Genomic DNA, 18704 nt, shown 5'->3' with positions numbered 1-18704 from the left:
CGCCCGAGTGCTGCCACTACAGCTCCTTCCCTCGAGCCGACCGGTGCGGGCGCCCCTTCCTCCCGCTCTTCCCGGAGCCCCCGGAGCCTGAGGATCTGCCGCTACTCCGGCCGGAGCAGCTGGCTCGGCGGGAGGCTCTGCTGCGCGAGGCCTGGGCCCGCGGCCCACGCCCTCGCCACGCTTCCCTGCCCAGCTCGGTGGCCGAGGCCTTCGTCCAGCCCAGGTCGCTGCCCGCGCGGTGTGGCCGCCCGGCCTGCCGGCGCTTGGCGCAGGCGCCATCGATGCGGCTGCCGACCTACCGGGAGGCCTGCCAGGAGGACGTGTGGGCCAGAGTCCCCGCCTGGCCGCACAGACAGCACGCCTGCCTCCACGCCCACGCCCACCTGCCGCTTTGCTGGGGGGCCATCTGTCCCCACCTCCCCCCCTGTGCCAGCCATGGCCCCTGGCTCACTGGGGCCTGGGGGCTTCCGGGGCACAGAGGCAGGACCCTGGGGCTGAGCGCAGGCTACAGGGACAATGGGGGGCTGGAAGAGGTCAGCAGGGTGGCCTGTGGGACACACGGCTTCCCTGGACCTTGTACCTGGAGGCGGGTCTCCAGCTTGGAGTCAGAAGTGTGAGGGGTCAGCTACTGTGGTTCCTGGTCAGCTGGATTCTCTGCCTGGCACTGCCAGGGTTAGTGAGGGCAGGTGACTTGGGCTTTTCTGGCTTCTGCCTTGAAATCCTGGCCATGCGCCCCCAGTGACAGATGTCTTCCACGGTCAGTTAACTGACCTGGGCAGTCTCAGGTCCTGGTGTGGTCTGGGTGGGTCTTGCTGTCCTCTTATGCAAAGCCCTTCGCACCTGTCCTGGAGTCACCAGGAGCAGTGGCGTCTCCCTGCCCCGCTGTTAGCTAGTTCCTAGTCACAACTGCTGGGGGCCTGGTGTGGGAGCACGGTGGCTGGAAGAACTCGGGGTGGGGGCAGGGCTGTGCCACCCCTTGCCCTCCCTGACTGGAGTTTCTTCTCAGAGCACTGGGGCATTAAACAAATCTTTTACAACCCACTGGTCCTGGCGGCCTCATTCTGCATCCCTGGGGGTGGAGGGTGGCACACCATAGCCTATAGGCAATAGAGCACCTTGGGGGGTATCCCAGGCGTGGTGTCTGCCTAGAGAAGGTGGGCAGCTTATCTGGGAGATAAGGCTGAGAGAGGGCTCTGGGCAGCAGAGCCACTTGGTATTCAGTGGCAGCTCCTACCCACCCTGGTGCTGGATGTGACAAATGTGCTCAGCACGAGGGCTGTGGTGGTGACGGACGGAGTTCATCCTTCAGTCTCCTTGAAAAGAGAGGCTCATGCCAGGGGCTGTGGGTGTCCTGCTTTGCCAGGGGCCCACCTGGAAGTCTGATGACGTCACGGTGGAGACGGCAGAGGGAGGTCTGCTGTGGGCTCACCTGGGCCCCGGCTGGCTGTGTTCTCTCCCTGGTGGATGTGCAGGGCTCCGAACTGCCTGCTGGCTCTGGAGTCCTGACGCAGGTGGCTTCTGAGGTCAGACACAGCTCAGCCTTGCTGGTGCCGGGACCCCTCGGTGGCGGGGGTGGGGGGCGGTCAGAGAATCTGCTGGATGTCTCAGTCCTTCACCCTCCCTCTGGGCTCCCAGCCCCACCTCCTTTCTCTGTCACATGTCATTGTCCTGGACCATCTAGAAAGATGGCTCTTGCTTACAACTTTCAGTGGTTACCCATCGGTGGTTACGTGGAACCTCCACAATGACTGTACAGTAAGCACTCATTCTTCCATTCATTCCCCAAACGCGGTTAAGTGTGATTGGTGCCGTCAGACCTTTTCCAACTGTGAACATGTAAAGCCTGAGGCCTTGCTGTCCTTGACAAGTTGGGTGAGGCAGGGCGGAAATTACCTCCATGTAACAGGGAGGAGGCCAGGGTGCTGATGCCAATGTCACGTGCAGCCGCTGCCCCATGCCCTTTCCCACACATCCTTACTGGATCCCAGGAAACTGGGTTCCCTTTCCAGTCTCCAAACACTCCACTACTGGGGGTGAGGCCATGAAAACTGAAGTTTTGTGTTTGGTTTTAGACATGAGAGCAGCTGAGATGCTAGAGTGGGGGGAATTTCTATATTTCTGGAGAGCTGGATGGACTATGCCCAGAATGGGTGGCCCCAGTCCATTACAGTCAAGTTCATGTCCTCTGCCCCGTTGTGGACTTCACGGGTCCAGGTCCAGGACTGCAGTGGGGACGGGGGACCTCAGCCACAGGTGGTAAATGTGGGTCTAGGTAAGTGCTCAAGGCCTTGGAAGGGAGCTTGATCTTGGATGCAGCCACCGGTGGTGAGAGAGTTAAGCCCCTGGACCTACCAGCCCCTGAACCTGACCCCTCCTGCTCCCTGAATGAGAGCAGCTCTGGCTGAAAGGCTGCAGCAGGTAAGCTGGGAGGAGTCTTGAGGTCCAGGCTGCTTTCCGCTCACTGCCCAAGTTCATTAATAACCAAGAACCGGAAAAATAATTAAAAGCCAAACATGGAGCTGAGCCTGCTGCTGACTGGCTCCGAGGAGGCATCCTGCTCTTGGAGCCAGGCTCTTGGCTGCCTCATTCCTTCTCCAGGAATGTCTTCTGGGCAGAAGTGGAGGCAGGGAAGATGCCTACTGAGGGTTCAGACCTTGCCCAGCCTCTTGCTCAGAGCCACGATGCCCCCTGCACCTCTACAGAGGACCACGGAAGGGCCCTGCACTACCGAGAAGAGGGCAGAAAGCCTGGCAGAGGAGAGGGGGGAGCTGTCGCAAGGCCATGGATGATTAATCTTCATAAACAAGGGCCCGACTGTGTAGCAAAGAGCAAGCTGAACCCACCCAGATGCTGGCTTTTTCGTTCAGTGGGACACAAGAGGGAGGCCCTCGGTCACCTGTCCCATCTGTGTCACTCTGCTGCTGGGGGGCTATTTCCTCATCAGGCTTTACTGAGAGCCTTGTGGCCCACACCACCTCTTTCCTGGGGCCCGTGGGCAGGCAGGGGGCAAAGAGCTTAGCAAAGAGTGGGCAAGATGGCCTAGGTCAGGATACCTGGGCTTTAGTCCCGATTCTAGAACTCTCCAGCCGGGCCTCAGTTTGACTCTTTGAAAGGGTCCTTAAGTCCCCGGGAGCCAGAGAGAGACTACTTTCTCCTCAAAAGCCCTCCAGAGCTGAAGAATTGGGACCAGTTTGTTTCTGAATTGTAGCAGGCAGTTGCTACAATTCAACAGGAGGCTATGGAATCAATCAGGTGCCTGGGGACCCAAACGGGGGGTCTTCAATGAGTCTGGGGTCCGTGGCTACTAGTGCGGTTATGGCTGGCAAGTGACGAGGGAGCCAGGCATCAGTACATAATAGCTTTATTGAGCACGTCTGTGCCAGGCACTAAGCTCAGTACTTAAGTTCCCACAACCAGTCGGTGCAGGTACTATCACCCCCGTGTGACCAATGATGAGGAAGAGCAGGAGGCTCGTTGCCCGAGAGCGGCAGGTCTGCCTTCCTGGTCCGTGGTCTTAATCCCCAGATTACGCTAAGGTCCACATGCGAAGCACCTAGCACTGCGGCTGGCACATACCAGGCACTGAGAAGCTATCACTTCTCCTTTTCTCCACCCGATGCCACCATGAGCCCCAGCCCCAGGGAGGAGGGGCTGCAAAACTCTCCTGCAGTGCTGGATCTCGGTTTTAGAGGAGAGCCAGCTTTTCAGTGGCCATTAGCATAGCCAACCGGGTGTCAGCCCTGCCCAAGAATCCGACCCTGAGACAGCTGTGGGCTCGGTCTTACCCCTGCCCTCAGTCACATGGCCCTGGTGCCTGGCACTGCCAGAGTCCTCCCCCGGGGCTGGTTTCTCATGAGGTGGGGAGTGGCCCCCCCAGCACCCCCCCCAACCCCGCCCCCACTCTGACTCTAGTCTCCGCCTATTGCTGGGGCTGCTTCTGGCCCCCGTGTGGCGAGAACAGCTGTGTAGCTAAGGGCCTGGCAAGGTGCCTGCTGCCCACCGTCCACCACTCAGCAGTGCCTCCCAGCCTGTCACCTGCCATCTGCCCCGTCGATGAGCCCGCAGCCACCTCTCTGGCCTCAGGTGAGGGAACAGGCAGGAGCTGGTGGCAAAATGGGCACGCCGGAACACAAACTCCCACCTTGGCCTGGCCTGGCCTGCCCTTGGGGCCAATCTGGGGCAGTGCGGGTGAAAGGCACCGGGTGGAGGCTGGCGGATTTATGTCCTCCTCCACAGCGACATCTGTACCCAGACCAGGCTGGGCCTGCATCCTCTTCTGCCCTCCCCGCCACTGACCCCGGGGGGCCCGTCTGTAAAACGGAAATCATGATCCCGCTCGCCCCCCTCACCACCCTGACGTAAACACTTGCAGCCAAGTGTGCCTGACGCACGTGGTGAACGAGCATCACCGGGGTTCCGTCTGGCTGTTGCGCCTTGTGCCCCCTGCCCCAGCCCCCTGGCCATCAGCAGTAGAGAGGAAGGCGACCCCATCTGACCTCCAGCAGGCGAACACAGAGCTGTAAAGGATCCCAGACAGTGGCAGCGGTGAGCACCCGGGGGTACCATCAGGGATGTGGCCACCTATCCCTCCAGGCCTGGGGCTGTCCAGCTCGGGGGGAGGGGAACACAGACACCCGACTGCACCGCTGTGTGGCTCCAGATTGTCACATTAATGAACCTGGGCGTTATGATGCTAATAAATTCGAGTCCAAAATTTGGTTTGGAGCCTGGGGCGGCAGAATGATTTAATTTGCTTTGTCCTTAAGCAAGAGGGAGTGTAAATGGAGAAGGGTAAGGACAGATGTTCTGAGTTTCCAGAAACAGCTGGGCAGCTGCAGGTCGGCCCAAGCCATGGGTGCCCATCACCCGGGGGCCCTCTCTGCTCTGCCCACCCGGGGGTGGGGCCTCCTGGGAAGAAGCCACAATGGCAGATGGGGAAGGGTCATCTGTTTTCCACATGGATGGAACATACACGACACTTGGGGACGGGCTGTGAGATGTGCGGCAGCAGTTAGAAAGCAGACCACGGCCCATCGTGGCCAGGGATTCTCACAGGCTGGGGCAGCCACGGGAGGGGGCGGCACTGCCTGGGGACGCCCCAGGTCCTCCTCCCTCTCCTTCCAAGACCACCAAGGACCCCAGGAGACCCGGTGGTGTCGCTCCGTCCAAGATATAAGCACTGCACCATGCAGGGAAGGCAGCGGAGGTCCCCTAACAAGAGCTGAGCAAGGCACTGAAATCAAAACGGGGAGGGGGTGGGGGCCTGCCACCCCACCCGAGAGAGGCAGCTCCAGGCCAGGCTGCTTTGGGCTCCAGGACTGGTGGGGCCAGCCCCTGGGCTGGGGGCACGCCAGGGAGGGGTCAGGAAGGACCCCCAGGTCCTGAAGCAGAAGGCACATTGAAAATGCAGAGCCCGCTAGTCACCTGTGTTTCTGAGAAGGGCTGGCCCAGCAGAGACACGCATGCCTGTGACAGGGAGGGGACTATGGAAGAGCTGGTGATGGGGCCAGGAAGCCACCTCTCCTTCCATGAGAATGGTGGCTGGTGCCCCATCTCAGTCCACAGCACCCAAAGGTCACAGAGAGTACGGAGAGAGCACCCAGAGCCTGGCTCAAAAGGGAGCCACGTTTAGTGCTGGAGCGGGAGCAGGGACAGCCAAGCCTACTGCTGCTCCGCAGGCCCGACCTCTGACAGGGGGGGACGCAGAGCCCGCTCACCGCTACGTGCCCAGGGTGCCCCTAAGCCACCGCGATGCTGGGTGGGGGTAGTTCCCTTTAGCGGTTGTTATGCACGGGCCCCAACAGGGCAGTCAGGAGAGCAGAGAATCCCTCTGAGGGGTCACAGGCTCTGAGCTTTAAACCGGCTGCCGGGCGGCTGCGCCCCGAGGAAGGACTGCTCCTGAGTCACCTGCTGGCACCCACAGCGAGGACCTCAGAGCCACAGTCCAGGGACCCTGGTGCCAGTCGGCACTTCCTGTTCCTGTCATTCTTCCCTTCTCCTGGGACTGGAGCAGCACCCGGCCACGCCAGGCCTGACGGGAAGGTGGGACCTGCCTGTCACCGGCAGCCCTGGTGGGGAGACTTAGGGCCTGGGATTTGCCCTGAGGAGGCAGCAGTTACAGTGGAGGAGTTTTCCCGGACGAGGATGCAGGAGGGGCTGGACGGAGGAGGAGGGGACACGGCCTCTAGTATAAATAACGGGAGTGCCAGCACTGTCCCCACTGTGCGGGAGGGAGGCGCCCGCCCCTGGCACGTAAAGCAGTAACTAGTCCTGGAACTGGGCCAGCCGTGTGCCCGGGTCGTGCAGCTAGGCTGGCCAGCGGCAGCCCCGGGAGCCGGGCCGCCCTGGCAAGTGAGGCGAGGTGTGGACTGTGCGGGATCCTGGGTGGGGAGAAGGCCCCCGGCAGGAGGCATGGAGGGTCCCCTCCACGAGTCTGGGCTCGCCTGCCCCGTGAGACCCTGGGAAGGGATCAGCTCTTGGCTCCGCAGGTGGGAAGGTGAGTGCGGGGGCCAGAGTGGAGCCCCTGTCTCTATCGTCACCAGACACATGCCGCCATCAGACCTTGGTATCGCTGAGGATGATGTTGGCGGTGACAAAGAAGAAGCAGGAGAAAGCCCAGAGCAGCACGAAGCCCACCCAGAAGGTGTGGCGGAAAGGGGACCTGTGCTTGTTGACGGTCCCGTAGCCCAGGGCCAGCTGGGTGTCCTTGCGGCTGTGGTACACCAGGAAGGCGGGGATGACGTACTGGATGCCTGTGCCTGCGTAGGCACCCGTGATGCCCACCAGGGACTCGAGGTCATGGGTGCAGAAGGCCACCAGCACTGGGGGCAGCAGGGTGATGGTAGGGAACACCACACGGTCCACCACCCAGGGGTATGTGCCCCCCTCGCGGTGGAAGAGCGTCTTCCAGTTGTTGCGGAGGGTCACGGCGATGATGGGGAAGTTGGTGCTGATGGTGAAGACGGGGAAGAGGCCCAGGAAGAAGCGCACAGCAGCCAGGCTCACGACGTCGCAGCGCGCGAAGTTGAGGGTGTACATGTCCATGAGGCTGTCGCCGCGGAAGCAGAAGATGGCGGTGAAGCAGAGGAGGCCATAGAAGGCGAGGATGAGCACGTAGTCCAGGAAGACCAGGCGTGTGAGGTGGCGCTTGGAGGACACCGGTGTGACGAGGGATGGCAGCGAATGCTGGCACATGAAGGAGTAGACGCACACCCCAAACAGGTTCCGGACCCCGGAGAAGTCAGCCAGGGGTGGGTGCCCTTCCCTGTGCCCGTTCCCGATGCGGACCAGGGCCAGCACGATCATGATGGCAAAAGCTGAAAGAAAAGAGGGTGGTTGGGCAGCTGAGCAGGAACCAGCCCTTCCCGGGTGGGGGGGGGGGTTGTGTGTCGGTTCGGTGGCACCTGCCCAGGGACCAGAGTGCCAGGTGAATCATGAAGTTCACGGGACCCTGATGGCCGCATCGTGGGGCAGGTCAGCAGTGGCTGCAGACCACACGCCCCTCCCCAGAGGATAAGGGACTGGGTCTCTCGGGGGGGCCTGGGCCTGAGAAGGGGCTGTACGGGGGGGGGGGGTGTGCTCCAGGCCAGGCCCTGCCCAGCTCCCTTGGGGGGCTTTTGTTGGAGCAGGCCTAGGCCAGAACTTGTGCTCCCCTCCCTCCGTTGGCTTAGAGAATGTATGTATAGGAAGTGGGGGGCGGGGATGGGAGGGGCACACAGCATTTGGGAGGGGGCGTCCTTCTGGGCGCCGGCTCGAGGCATCTGAGGGGGAAGTGGGAAAGTGTGCCGGCAGCTCTGCGCAGAGGTGGGCGCCCAGGGGCCTATACCAGGCAGGAGGTAGGACACCAAGACCAAGGCTAGAGGCAAATGGCACATGGCTCTGTTCTCCTGGGCCTGGTGGCAGTGGCAGGGGACAAGTGACTCTGACCCAGGTTTCATATGGCGCAGAAAGGGGCCTAGGACTGTCTGCTCAGAGCAAACGAGGCCCTGACAGCCCTCCTAAGGGTCTTATACCCGGAGCCGGGCTTGTCAGCTGAGGCTCCAGGACGTAAGGCCCCGAATGCAGACACACCTCTACATCCGGCTGGCGCCGCTCCGTCTCTGGCTTCCTGCACCCGCTATCCAGGGTGCCCAGAACCGTCACCGTTAGGCACTCAACATGCACAGGTGCTACTGGTGTCCTCCAATCCCTGCTGTGTCTATTCAGACCAGACCTGATGGCCCCTCTAAGGACACTTATGTCTCTCGTTGGGCCACACGGGCAGGCAGGGAAAGGGGCAGCGGGCTGAAAGAGGCCGGCCTGTCCCAGGCACGGGGCCCCTCCCCACCATCCCTTGAGACCACATCACACTCTCTGGCTCTCTGGGAGAAGGTGGTCTTTCTCCTGGACTCACGGAAAGCCAGACCAGCGTCCCTCACAGTGACACTTGGGAGTGCGATGGACAGAAGCATCATCTATCACTTTTAATCAGAAATGTCTGACACCGGGGACAGCAGCCGGTGGGGGGGAGGAGAAAGGGAAGAGGCCTGTGCAAACTGCCAATAAAGAAGATGGTCTGTTTCCTCTTCAGCCGCTCCGGCTACTACTGACTCGGAGTGCCTCACGACTGTTGCTGCTCAGAGACGCGGCCCATCTTCCTTCCGTGCTCTGATCGGTCAAGGCGAAAGTGGCGACCCAGCCCCTCCTGTGGGGTCTGCCTCTGGATTAACCTTCTGGGGGGGGGCGATAGGACAGCCCAGGATGCCGGCAGCCTGGCCCATCAGGTCTCTGGGGGTGAGTGCAGGAGGGGTGTGTAGGGCAGAGATCCGTGTGGAAGAACCGCAGCACAGAAGGGCGCTGGGGCAGGGTGGAGGCCGAAGGCCCTGTGTGCCAGGGAGTCTGTCGGGCCAGGAAGGGTTACAAGCCAGAGCTGGCAGTCTGGGGGGCCCTGGGGAGCCTGGTGATTAGCTACTCAGGAGGCAGCGACTATCAATAGCAGCCAAATTATGGAAAGAGCCCAAATGTCCAACAACTGATGAATGGATAGAGAAGATGTGGTATATATATTGTGGAATAGACGTTGGCGATCAAAAAGAATGAAATCTTGCCATTTGCAACAACGTGGGTGGAACTAGAGTGTATTATGCAAAGCAAATATATCAGAGAAAGATTTTATATTTCACATATGATTTCACTCATATGTGGAATTTAGGAAACAAAGCAGATGAACACAGAAGAAGGGAAGGAAAATAAGGTACAGAGAGGGAGGCAAACCATAAGAGACTCTTAAATACAGAGAACGAACAGGGTTGCTGGAGGGGTGTTGGGTGGGGGCTGGGCATTAAAGAGGTCACTTGTTGGAATGAGCACTGGGGGTTACAGGTAAGTGATGAGTCACCAAATTCTACTCCTGAAACCATTATTACACTCTATGTTAACTAACCTGGATTTAAATTTAAAAAGAAAAAAAAAAAAAAGAGAAAAGAGGTTGCGGCTGGCGGTCCTGCCATAGGTAGGGGTGGTCAGCCGCTGCAAGGCAAGATCCAAACCCTGCTCTGCTAGCACCACTTCAGGTGTCACCTCGTGACCTGGTGTGACTCACAGCTTGGAAACAGGCCAGTGGAGGAGCTGTCCCTGTGGCTCGGGCTCTGGGCCATGGGCGCAGTGGGGAAGGCAGAGAGCCAGCGACTCCCAGTCCCTGCTGCCTCCAGCCCTGGAGGCTGGCTAGTGCCTCTCTGCCCACCTTCATCCTCAACTCTACATCCCTGTAAGCTGTAGGACGGGCAGGCTTGCTGACTCCAGGGTGAGCAGTCTGGACAGCCAATGGGGGGGGAGGGCGGCAGGGGAGCTGTCCTTCCCGCGACATAATTATGGACGTTCCCCAAAGGCAGAAGACGGAGTTTTTAAAGCACACGAATGCATAGGCAACCCCCACCCTGACCGTACAGCTACTGACAGTCTGGAGTCAGTATCTTGGGGGCTGTGTGTTTACATCAATGACGACATAGGGCATTTTCTAGAACTTTCAGGATGGCTTACAAAGGCATGGCTGTGAGAGATAAGAAAACTTATCTTACAATCTTCCAGTTATAATTAGGTTTGCATCACAATGCTGTCACCAGGACTAGCCCCCCACCTTGCTGTCTTACACAAGTCTATTTCTAAAAATCGGATCTACCTCCAGGGGTTAGATGCTGGATCCCATCCAGGAATGAAGACGCAAGAGGCTCTTGGGAGGCAATTTTGGGAGAATTAAAAAGTGGCCGCTTTGTGGAGCTGCAGCTCCTGGAAAAGGCCCAGGAGGGGACAGTCTCACCTGGGGCCACCCTGGGTGAGCCCCACACCCATCAGCCACACTGGCACCGCTCTGTTGGAAGCTCACACAGCTCTGACTTGTCAGCACGGGAAAGCTGGGGGCTTCACTCGCTCCCTGGCTCCTGAGGGAGCATCTGCTGGGGGCCAGGCCCTACCCTGCTCTTGGGACACGCAGGCTCCAGTCAGGGGGAAGGGGGCCATTCGTCGGAGCAGCATGTGACAAGCACAGCGCTCCAAGCTGAGAAGCTCTCCCAAGAAGGGTACAGGACGCCCGGAGCAGACGCCCCGGGAACAGAGCCTGGGCTTGGAACGCACTGAGGGCTGGCGCTGGGCAGATGAGCCCAGCAAAGCTTGGGAAGAGGCAGTGGAAGTGTGAGCCACGGGAGACTTTTGGTGCCCCCCACCGTGGTCACTCTGAGGACACAGGGTAGGCGCTGGGCTATGTTCTCAGGGTTGGAGAGGGAAGGACAAATGTTCCGGCCTGGTCTCCAAGTTGGCAAGTTCAAAAGAAACGAGTGACACCCCAGGCTTCACGTTGTAATGGAGGGGCAGAGAGGGAGGGACGGGAAAGAAGCAGGAGGGCCCGATGCCGGCGGCTCCAACCTCGAGGGGTCCTCGACCAGAGGCACCCATCTGGCGACCTGGCCCCTGCCCTTGTGACCACACCCCCTGGCCCCTGGCTCCTCCCTCCCATGGCTGCTGGAGGAGCAGAGCTCCACAGCCATCTCCTAGATTGATGGTCCCATCCCTGGGAGACAGCTGCTCCCCAAACCCATTAGGTCTGATAATAAATCAAGATGAAATGAGGGTGACAGGCTGTGAGCGACAGACTCTGTCAGGAAGCATGACAGACAGCAGAGTTCTGAGCGTACACATTGGCGGCTCAGACTCAGCCACCACTGCAGACACTTGTGCCCACCTGGCTGAGGCTGTGTGGGAGGTGTGGACGGACAGCAGAGTGCTGAGTGCACCCCAACATCTTGCCGACCAGGGCCTGCAGTTCCCAGAGGGTAGGGGTGGCTTGGCTTCACTCTGACCCTCACAGGCCACGCTTAGACCCACGTGACCGGATGTGGGTCACAACCTGCACCCACCTGCATGGGCACTGGAACTCACACTGAGGGGAGAGGAGAGGCAGCGAGTTGCTGGGGAGAATTCTGTGGCAGGGAAGGAGGTGAGAGCCTGACACACGTCACAAGGAGTGGCTGTCGGCCTTGGAAGGTGCAGATGCACGTGGTGAGGCAGGACACGAGACTTATCTTTAAACAGCGGAAGTAGCAGCCCAAACACGAAAAACCTGCCCTTGTTCTGAGTAACTCCTGGCTCAGCTGGGACCACCCGTTCGACAGAGCTCTTCTGAATGCCCACATGTGTCGGCGCTGTTCTGGGCACCTGGGGACAGCGCACAGAGTGAATACCACCCCTGTCCTGAAGCCTAGGGTCTAGGGGAAACCGACAGGTACGAGCTGCAGAGACAAATTACAACAAAATAAAGAACTGGCTAACAGCCCCATAAGCTACAGGGGAGGGGACGAGATCCCTGTCCAAGCCCAACCAGGGGTCCCAGGGGGAGGCCAGGCCCAGGACCCGATTCTGGCTGCCACAGTCCCTCGCAGCAGGAGGCGGAGGAGGAGGGGCCAGAGGCAGGGTCCTGGGGAGCGTCTGCTTCTAGGCTTCCACCCTCGTGACGTGGCCAGGAGAGGTGGGCTACTCTCACACGCTCGTTCTGGCAGCTGCTCGGGGTTCCACGTGCCGGCCTCACCATATCCATTCGCCCTGAGCCCCGGCCTGGCCCCCCTCCCACATGGCCAGTCCCTGGGAGCCCTGGGCAGATGGCTTAGGGAAGACATCTCCCTTCCCTTTCTGAGAAGGCCAAGTTCTAAGTGAATTTTGCACTGGGAATGTCCTCCACGACAGTGTCAGCGTCCCATCACGGGGACGTCGGTGACTGAAGCAGGTGCCCTCTCACAACATTTACCCAGGCACTGACTCGGCTCTCAGAGGGGTCCGAAGAGAAACACTGCTTTCCAGAGTCAGCCTCTTGCCAGCAAGAGCCTGATAAGAAGCCCGGGTCAGGGGCCTTGGGGCCTCACGGCCGTCTGTCTATCCTCACAACCAGTCTCCTTTCAGAGAGTAGGACAGGTGGCCCAACACCCTTCTGAGCTCCTGCCAAGGGGGCAAAGGTAGTCCCAATTTACAAGGGGAGGAGTGACAGACAAAAGCAGTGCTCAGTCTCCCCCGGTTCCCCCACTCCTGAGTCCCCAACCTTTCTTGGGCCCCTCGCCCTGGGGCCTCAGTGGCTGCATGAAGCCACAGATGGGTCCAGGTCTCCCTGGAGCCAAAGCTGACTTGCTCTTGGGACAGAGTTGGGGACAAGCAGGGGTCTGAGGTTGGGGCCCAGGGCTCTGATGTGTACTTCCTGAGAATCCAATCAGCAACTGTAGTTTACTTCTCTCAGCCTCTGGGTAGGAGCAGAAATCAGACCGGTCGCTAGCCAGCTCTCTCCTCCACGTATCCAAACCCATCCCTGGGTAGGCGAGCAACGGCCAGACTGTGCCGGAGGTGTGGAGAGGGAGGGGCTCTTTCCAGAGCCTCCAGCAGCAGAGCGAGTGGTGGCTGACACTGACCAGGCCTTTGGGCCTCAGTGAGGCTCCCCCCACTGCTCTTGGGGTGGGGGTGAGGCTGGGAAGGGCTCCACTTTCCTTTCATAGCGCCGGCATGAGCTGGACCGCCTGCCCTGGCACCACTGGAACTGGGGAACACGGAGCAGGGAGCCCCTTGCCTGGAGGAGGGCAGGGCAGGACTCTCCCAGGACCCCCACTCCCACCCCCAGCGGCGCTGTAGGCACCCAGGGCCATTCCGCAATCAGCTGTTATGTCCCGCCTTGCTGTGGCAGGGTGCTTCCTGGAGAGCCGCTCCTCGAGACTCTGACCTCCGGACCTGGCCCCAGAAGTCCCAGGGCTGTGGTAGGCCCCAGCCTGTGCTGCCCCAAATACCTTGCTGTTCTGCGCTGCCTAAGTGGCTCTAGCTCTGACACAAGCGAGGCGGAGGCCATCCGTCAAGGCAGCTGTCAGGAGGACGGCACTCTCTTCTCCAAGCAGAGAATCAACATGCCAGAGCTAATGATAATGAATGGCCATGCTGTGCCCGTCATCAGAGCTGGATCCGGGGAGGATTTGGCACCAGCTTCCTCCTCCGCCATGGCGCTGCCCTCGGAGGATGCTGGGGCGCAGATGCATCTCTCCTTAGGCTGGTCAGAGGTTGGCCTGGGCCTCTGGAGATTCAGGAGGGCAGGGAGGAGCTGAGCGGTGACACCAGCCTGCGCTGAGAACGGCTGAAGACCAAGCAGTTTCTGAGCCCTAAAAGCAGAAGCAAGTAACTGGGCATTTGTTCCTTAAGTAACAGGACCAAATGGGAACGGAGAGCTGTTCTGTTCTGCAGGCCCTTGAGACCCATGGGGCTGGAGGTGCGAGTGGGGGCTCACCCCTAGAAGCTAGAACGCCTTGGAAACCACCAGGGAAGGAGCGAGGCTGCTGCTCTTCCTCTAAACAAGCTTAACTTCTCAGGTTACACTGGGTTCCATGCTGAGCTGTGTCATCTTGGGTGGTCTCTCCTCACCTCCCATTGCCTCCATTTTATCACCTTTGAAAATGGAGGTGATCAGGGGCGCCTGGGTGGCTCAGCTGGTTGAGCCTCCTACTCTGGCAAAGGTCATGATCTCACGGTTCGTGGGTTTGAGCCCTGCATCGGGCTCTGTGTTGACAGCTAGCTCAGAGCCTGGAGCCTGCTTCCGATTCTGTGTCTCCCTCTCTCTCTGCTCCTCCCCTACTCATGTTGTCTCTCTCTCTCTCTCTCAAAAATAAATAAGCATTTAAAAAAAAATTAGATAAAAAATGGAGATAATCATTGCAGAGTCATGGAGGATGGGGTAAGATGGTGCAACAAAGCCTGGCCCAAGCCATCCCTCAGGAACACGGAAGTCACTTTTATCACTGTAGAAATCATCTCTCCCATCCCGATAACCCTGGTCCTGGGCGAGCAGGAGCCTGTCGATCCCCAGTTCTCACCTGATTCTCCTTTTGCTACAAGGAGGGGCTGGAACCATATTAGTGACCCTCCCCCTCGCCTGGCCAGTACAGCCCTTCCAGGAACATCCCTGTTCTGGACATCTCTGGCAGGGGTGTCAGACCTGGGCTGCTCACACCTGCTCTGTGAACCAAGCGGCTCCTTCTTGTTCCACATGAGGCCAAACAAGGCCAAGCTGTCCCCACCACTCTGTCACCTGTGGGGACTCTGGGTGTGTGCTCTCTCCACCAGGGGTCAAGACTGCGAAGGAACGATGTTTGGATTTGGGCGGCTTGCACTGGTCCATCCTTCCTTGGTCGTCACCCTCCCACCTGAGCACAGGCCGTGGGTCTGGCCGGGGGGTTCCTTTTATGCCCAAGAAAACAGGACATAACTGGTCTCTGACTGGGAGGGGTTCCTTGGAGAAAAATGAGAAGCTCCTGGCACAGATGTGCTTGTCCACAAATGTCTAGGGTCTGGGTCAGAGTTTATCTTAGGCCACAAGACGCTGTGATTGCTGGCCTTGCCTGCAGTGACTCACATAGAGTCACCGCGTTTCCGCCGAAGGGAGGGGATTCAGGGCTGATCTTTGTGTCCTCCGGAGGACTCCAGCTCTGTGTCTTCACAGTCACTGTCGTCATCAGCATCACGGAATCAGGAAAGAAGGATGCCTGGGTGACTAATTTACAGGACTGAGGCTCTGCTCCGTGGCTGAATTACTTACCCTGAAGAACTCAGAGCAGAATCCCTCTTTCCAAGTGTGCCAGGAGGTGGCGGCCGTGGGCAAAGAGTGGGCATTTGTGTCTCTGAAGCTATCAAGTCTCAAGTACGAAATCAAGAGTTCTGGCCTTTCCATCCTTCCCTTTTCCACACCCTCCAAGAACGGCAAGTGGGGCCCGGGAGGCAAGTGTCTCAATTTTTCATCCTTACGCTGTCAGATCGAGCTCAGTTCGTAATGGCTGGGACAGTGAGGCCGTGGGGTCTCTGGCTACTAGCCAACTCCTCTCCTTCCGAGATTGCAAACATAAAACTTCGGCGCTGTCACCTTTCCCGAAGGCCGTTCGGTCCTCTTCTCTTATTGTGGACTGAATGATCTCCCCCTTGTACTGCTACGCGGAAGCCCTGACCCCCAAGGAGACTGGAGATGGGGCCTCTAAGGACATAACGAAGGTTACACAGGGTCATAAGGGTGGGCCCTCACCTGACAGGGGGACCAGCATTCTTCTAAGAGGAGCATGAGATGCCACAGCTCTCTCCCTGCCCACAGAGAGAAGCCTCCACATGGAACAGCAAAAAGGTGGCCGTCTACATGCCAGAAGACCGGCTTCGCCATAAACCAAGTCTGCCAGCACCTTGATCTTCGGTTTCTAGCCCCCAGAACCAAGAAAATAACTCTCTCCTGTTTCAGCCTCCCAGGCTGTAGTATTCTGTCATGGCAGCCTGAGCCGACGAAGGCCTCTCCTCACCAGCTCTAGATGCACAGACAAACCAGGATGGGGAAAGAGCGTGGAGAAAACAAGGAGAGGCAGTGCGACCACACGGGTGCGTGGACTGCCCTGGTCTGGACATACATCCGGGGACCCCATGAGCTCTGAGACACCTAGGGCTGCCTGTGACACACGGCTGAGGTTCACCCTGGCCTGCATGAAGCCCGGGTCTGTGCAGCCACACGCCTGCAGCCACTGTCCCTGGTCAGAGACCTCGCCCTGCTCATCACAAGCTAGGCTTTACCTCCCTCCCCTTGCCAGTGTCCAGGCAGCTGGCCCGCCACCTCCTGGGCTCGGCTGATGGCCCGGTCAGCGCACGTGTCAGCCACATGCACAGCAGAGCTGCTGACAACAAAGGCTGCTCACAGAAGTGGGGGAGCCATGCGGTGGCCTTTGCTCGGGGCCCAGCAGGGCTCTCGGGTCAGTTCTGAGAGGGGTGATTTGATGGCGTGGGGCTGGCTTTCCAGCAAACTCGCACTGGATGCTCACCCTGCCCCGAGAGCACTGAGACAGAAACTCCAGCTTCCTGTCCTTAAAACTGACCTCGGTGTTTGCAGAGAGCATTTTTAGAAAACCAAGAATGAAGACCAAAATGAAATGCATACAGAAAGATTTTCCTGGACTCCCTCCACTGGCTGAGGCACAAGGGGAAGTCACACACTTGACGGCCCAGGAAAGCCCTGGAAGGGGCCCAAAGAGAGGGTGGGCGGGGAGCACAGGCTGAGAGCGGCACAAGGCGATGCCGAAGGCCGAAGCTGGCTGGCTGCTCAAAAGGGGCCGATGTGCTGCCTTCATTCTGGGAGGGGGTCCCTCCCGGGCCCCTGAGAAGCACTGGCTGAGGGGATAGCAGCTAGCGGCTGTGGCGGAATTCATACACCAAGCTGGCATGTTGAGCAAACAGGATGTGGGAAACAGATGGCCCAGGCAGAGAAGACCCCTGGCTGCTGGCGGTGACAGATCAGGGCAGTCCCACCAAGAGACACTCAGCTTAATCAGTCATGGATCTGCAGGGGATTGGCCGAGCGGCCACAGATAATCTGGGGGACAGGTGAAAGCAGAGCCCTTATGTTCCCCGGTGACAGTCTCCTCCTGGGGACCTTCTGCTTCTTGGGCCACCAGCGCCGAGTCCCACTTCTCCCTGCTGGCTCGGTCTGGAAGACAAATCTGGGGCACCTGCTGGGGGGAGGCAGGGAACGCGGGGCTGAGGAGCTTCGTAAAGTTCGAGTTTGCCCACAGACGCTCGGAGAGGCTGGCGCCTGACCCACTTTGAGGGGAGCATGGAGACGGGTGCGATCCGCACCACGCTGCTCTGAATACACAATCAGAGGAAGGAGCCCTGTGGGTCCTCGCCAGCCCGGACCGAGGAGGGCTGCTGTGCTCCAGAGCAGTCTTTATTAGAAAGAATCAGGTTTTTTAATAACACCAAATGGGGCACCCCAAGCTGAGCCAGCTGTGTGTATCCCCAGCTGGGAGGCGTCTGCGGCGGAAGCTGGTAATGGGGGTTAAAGTAATGATGCTGCCTCAGCCCCTCCAGCCAAAGAGCTCCCTGACAGGCGTCCCAGGTGGGGACAGTCTAGTCATTCACTTAGTGGTTTAGGGCTCAGGCTCTGCGGCCACAGCTCCTGGGCCTGTGGGACAGCACTTCTGGCTGTGTCTCTACTAAGTGTCCCCCGTCTACTGACCCCTGACAGAGCGAGAGCCAGGACCTAAAGAGGAAGCCCCAGGCCGTTCTGTGAGAAGTGCCTGCTGCTCCTTTCTCTCCGACTCAAGCTTCCTTGAAGGTGGTGAGGGTGGAGGCTGGTGGGGCTGCGGGGGTGCACTGGGGGCTGGCGCTGGGGTGGGGCAGAGGGAGGGTTGACAGAGCCAACTGGCAATGCTTCAAGATCTCACGGCTGGAGCCACAGCTCCTTCCAGAGGTGGCTGGGGCCACGTCCCTGACCTCAGGACCGCCCCTGGAATGTGCCGGCCACCAGAGACGGTGACGGAAGGGCTGCTCCCTCACTGCGGCTAATACACGAATACTGACCCAGGGCCAGGCACTGTGCTGACAGCCCCTTCCACACCATCCCAGATCCCGTTTTATCTTCACGGCCACTCCATGGGGTGGGGAGTGGGGGGCCACTGCCAGACAGGCCTGGGCTGTTTGGTGCACATTGGGACCTGAGTTAAAGGGAACAACGGGAGGAGGGGCCAGAGCGGAAGCCCAGGCTGGGGAGCCCCCCGCTGATCTGAAGCCGCAGCCCCAGGGTGAGTGACCGGACAGCAACATGGGGTCGGGAAGTCTGATAAGACCTTAACAGCCTCACCTGCCTGATGGCAATGGAGACTTTAAGAGGCATCTCCCAAACTGACCAGCTTGGTCTCCCCAGAACTTACTTGGGGAGCAAAAGAGATGAATTAACACTGGCACTTGTCATACACGTTGTGACATTTGCCCGGACAAGTGGCTATTTGCAAAGGCCATCCAACCCTTTAAGCCCCATTCTGGCGGCATGACAGGCATCAGGACTGATGAACCGGAGGAGAGCGTGGAGGAAGGCCTCGAGGAACCAGCCTAAAGGCTCCTCAGCGGGTCCTGAGCTTCGGGGGCCCTGCTCGGGGTGGGGCTCCCGCGGTCTTCCCGGGCCTCGTTTCAACAGATGGCAGAACAAATTCCTAATTAAGCACAAGAAAGTTTCTGGCTTAGCACATTTATTTATGATTTTCCGGTCCCTTTGGTGCTCGTTCTTCCCTTTTGTCTTCCTAGAACCCAAGTCGGCTTATTGCCACCCTGCACTCCCGCTCGGCTCTCTTGGGACAGTCTGGGCCCTAATCTGGGGACAGGGAAGGGGGCAGGGTGCACAGGAGTGTGGGATCGGA

At 59.2% G+C, this 18704-nt stretch overlaps 2 protein-coding genes across 2 annotated transcripts in view; one reads left to right on the top strand and one right to left on the bottom strand.

Moving 5' to 3' along the window:
* GRIN2C (glutamate ionotropic receptor NMDA type subunit 2C) overlaps positions 1-1037 on the top strand; it is a 12891-nt gene extending 11854 nt beyond the window's left edge. Inside the window, exon 13 of the mRNA XM_077756071.1 lies at positions 9-1037. Coding sequence (XP_077612197.1) covers positions 9-617 — 609 coding nt within the window. The 3' untranslated portion in view covers positions 618-1037. The remainder of the gene's footprint in view (positions 1-8) is intronic.
* Positions 1038-4714: 3677 nt separating this feature from the next.
* The window catches only part of SLC38A12 (solute carrier family 38 member 12), a 55086-nt gene continuing 41096 nt past the window's right edge, over positions 4715-18704 (bottom strand). Inside the window, exon 10 of the mRNA XM_077756067.1 lies at positions 4715-7316. Within this exon, the coding sequence (XP_077612193.1) occupies positions 6556-7316 (761 nt within the window). The 3' untranslated portion in view covers positions 4715-6555. The remainder of the gene's footprint in view (positions 7317-18704) is intronic.

This window comes from Crocuta crocuta, unplaced genomic scaffold (genome assembly GCF_008692635.1).
Source record: "Crocuta crocuta isolate KB4526 unplaced genomic scaffold, BGI_CrCroc_1.0 scaffold50, whole genome shotgun sequence".
NCBI lineage: Eukaryota > Metazoa > Chordata > Mammalia > Carnivora > Hyaenidae > Crocuta > Crocuta crocuta.
The sequence above is the reverse complement of the archived record's forward strand: the minus strand, read 5'-3'. Positions and strand labels throughout refer to the sequence as shown.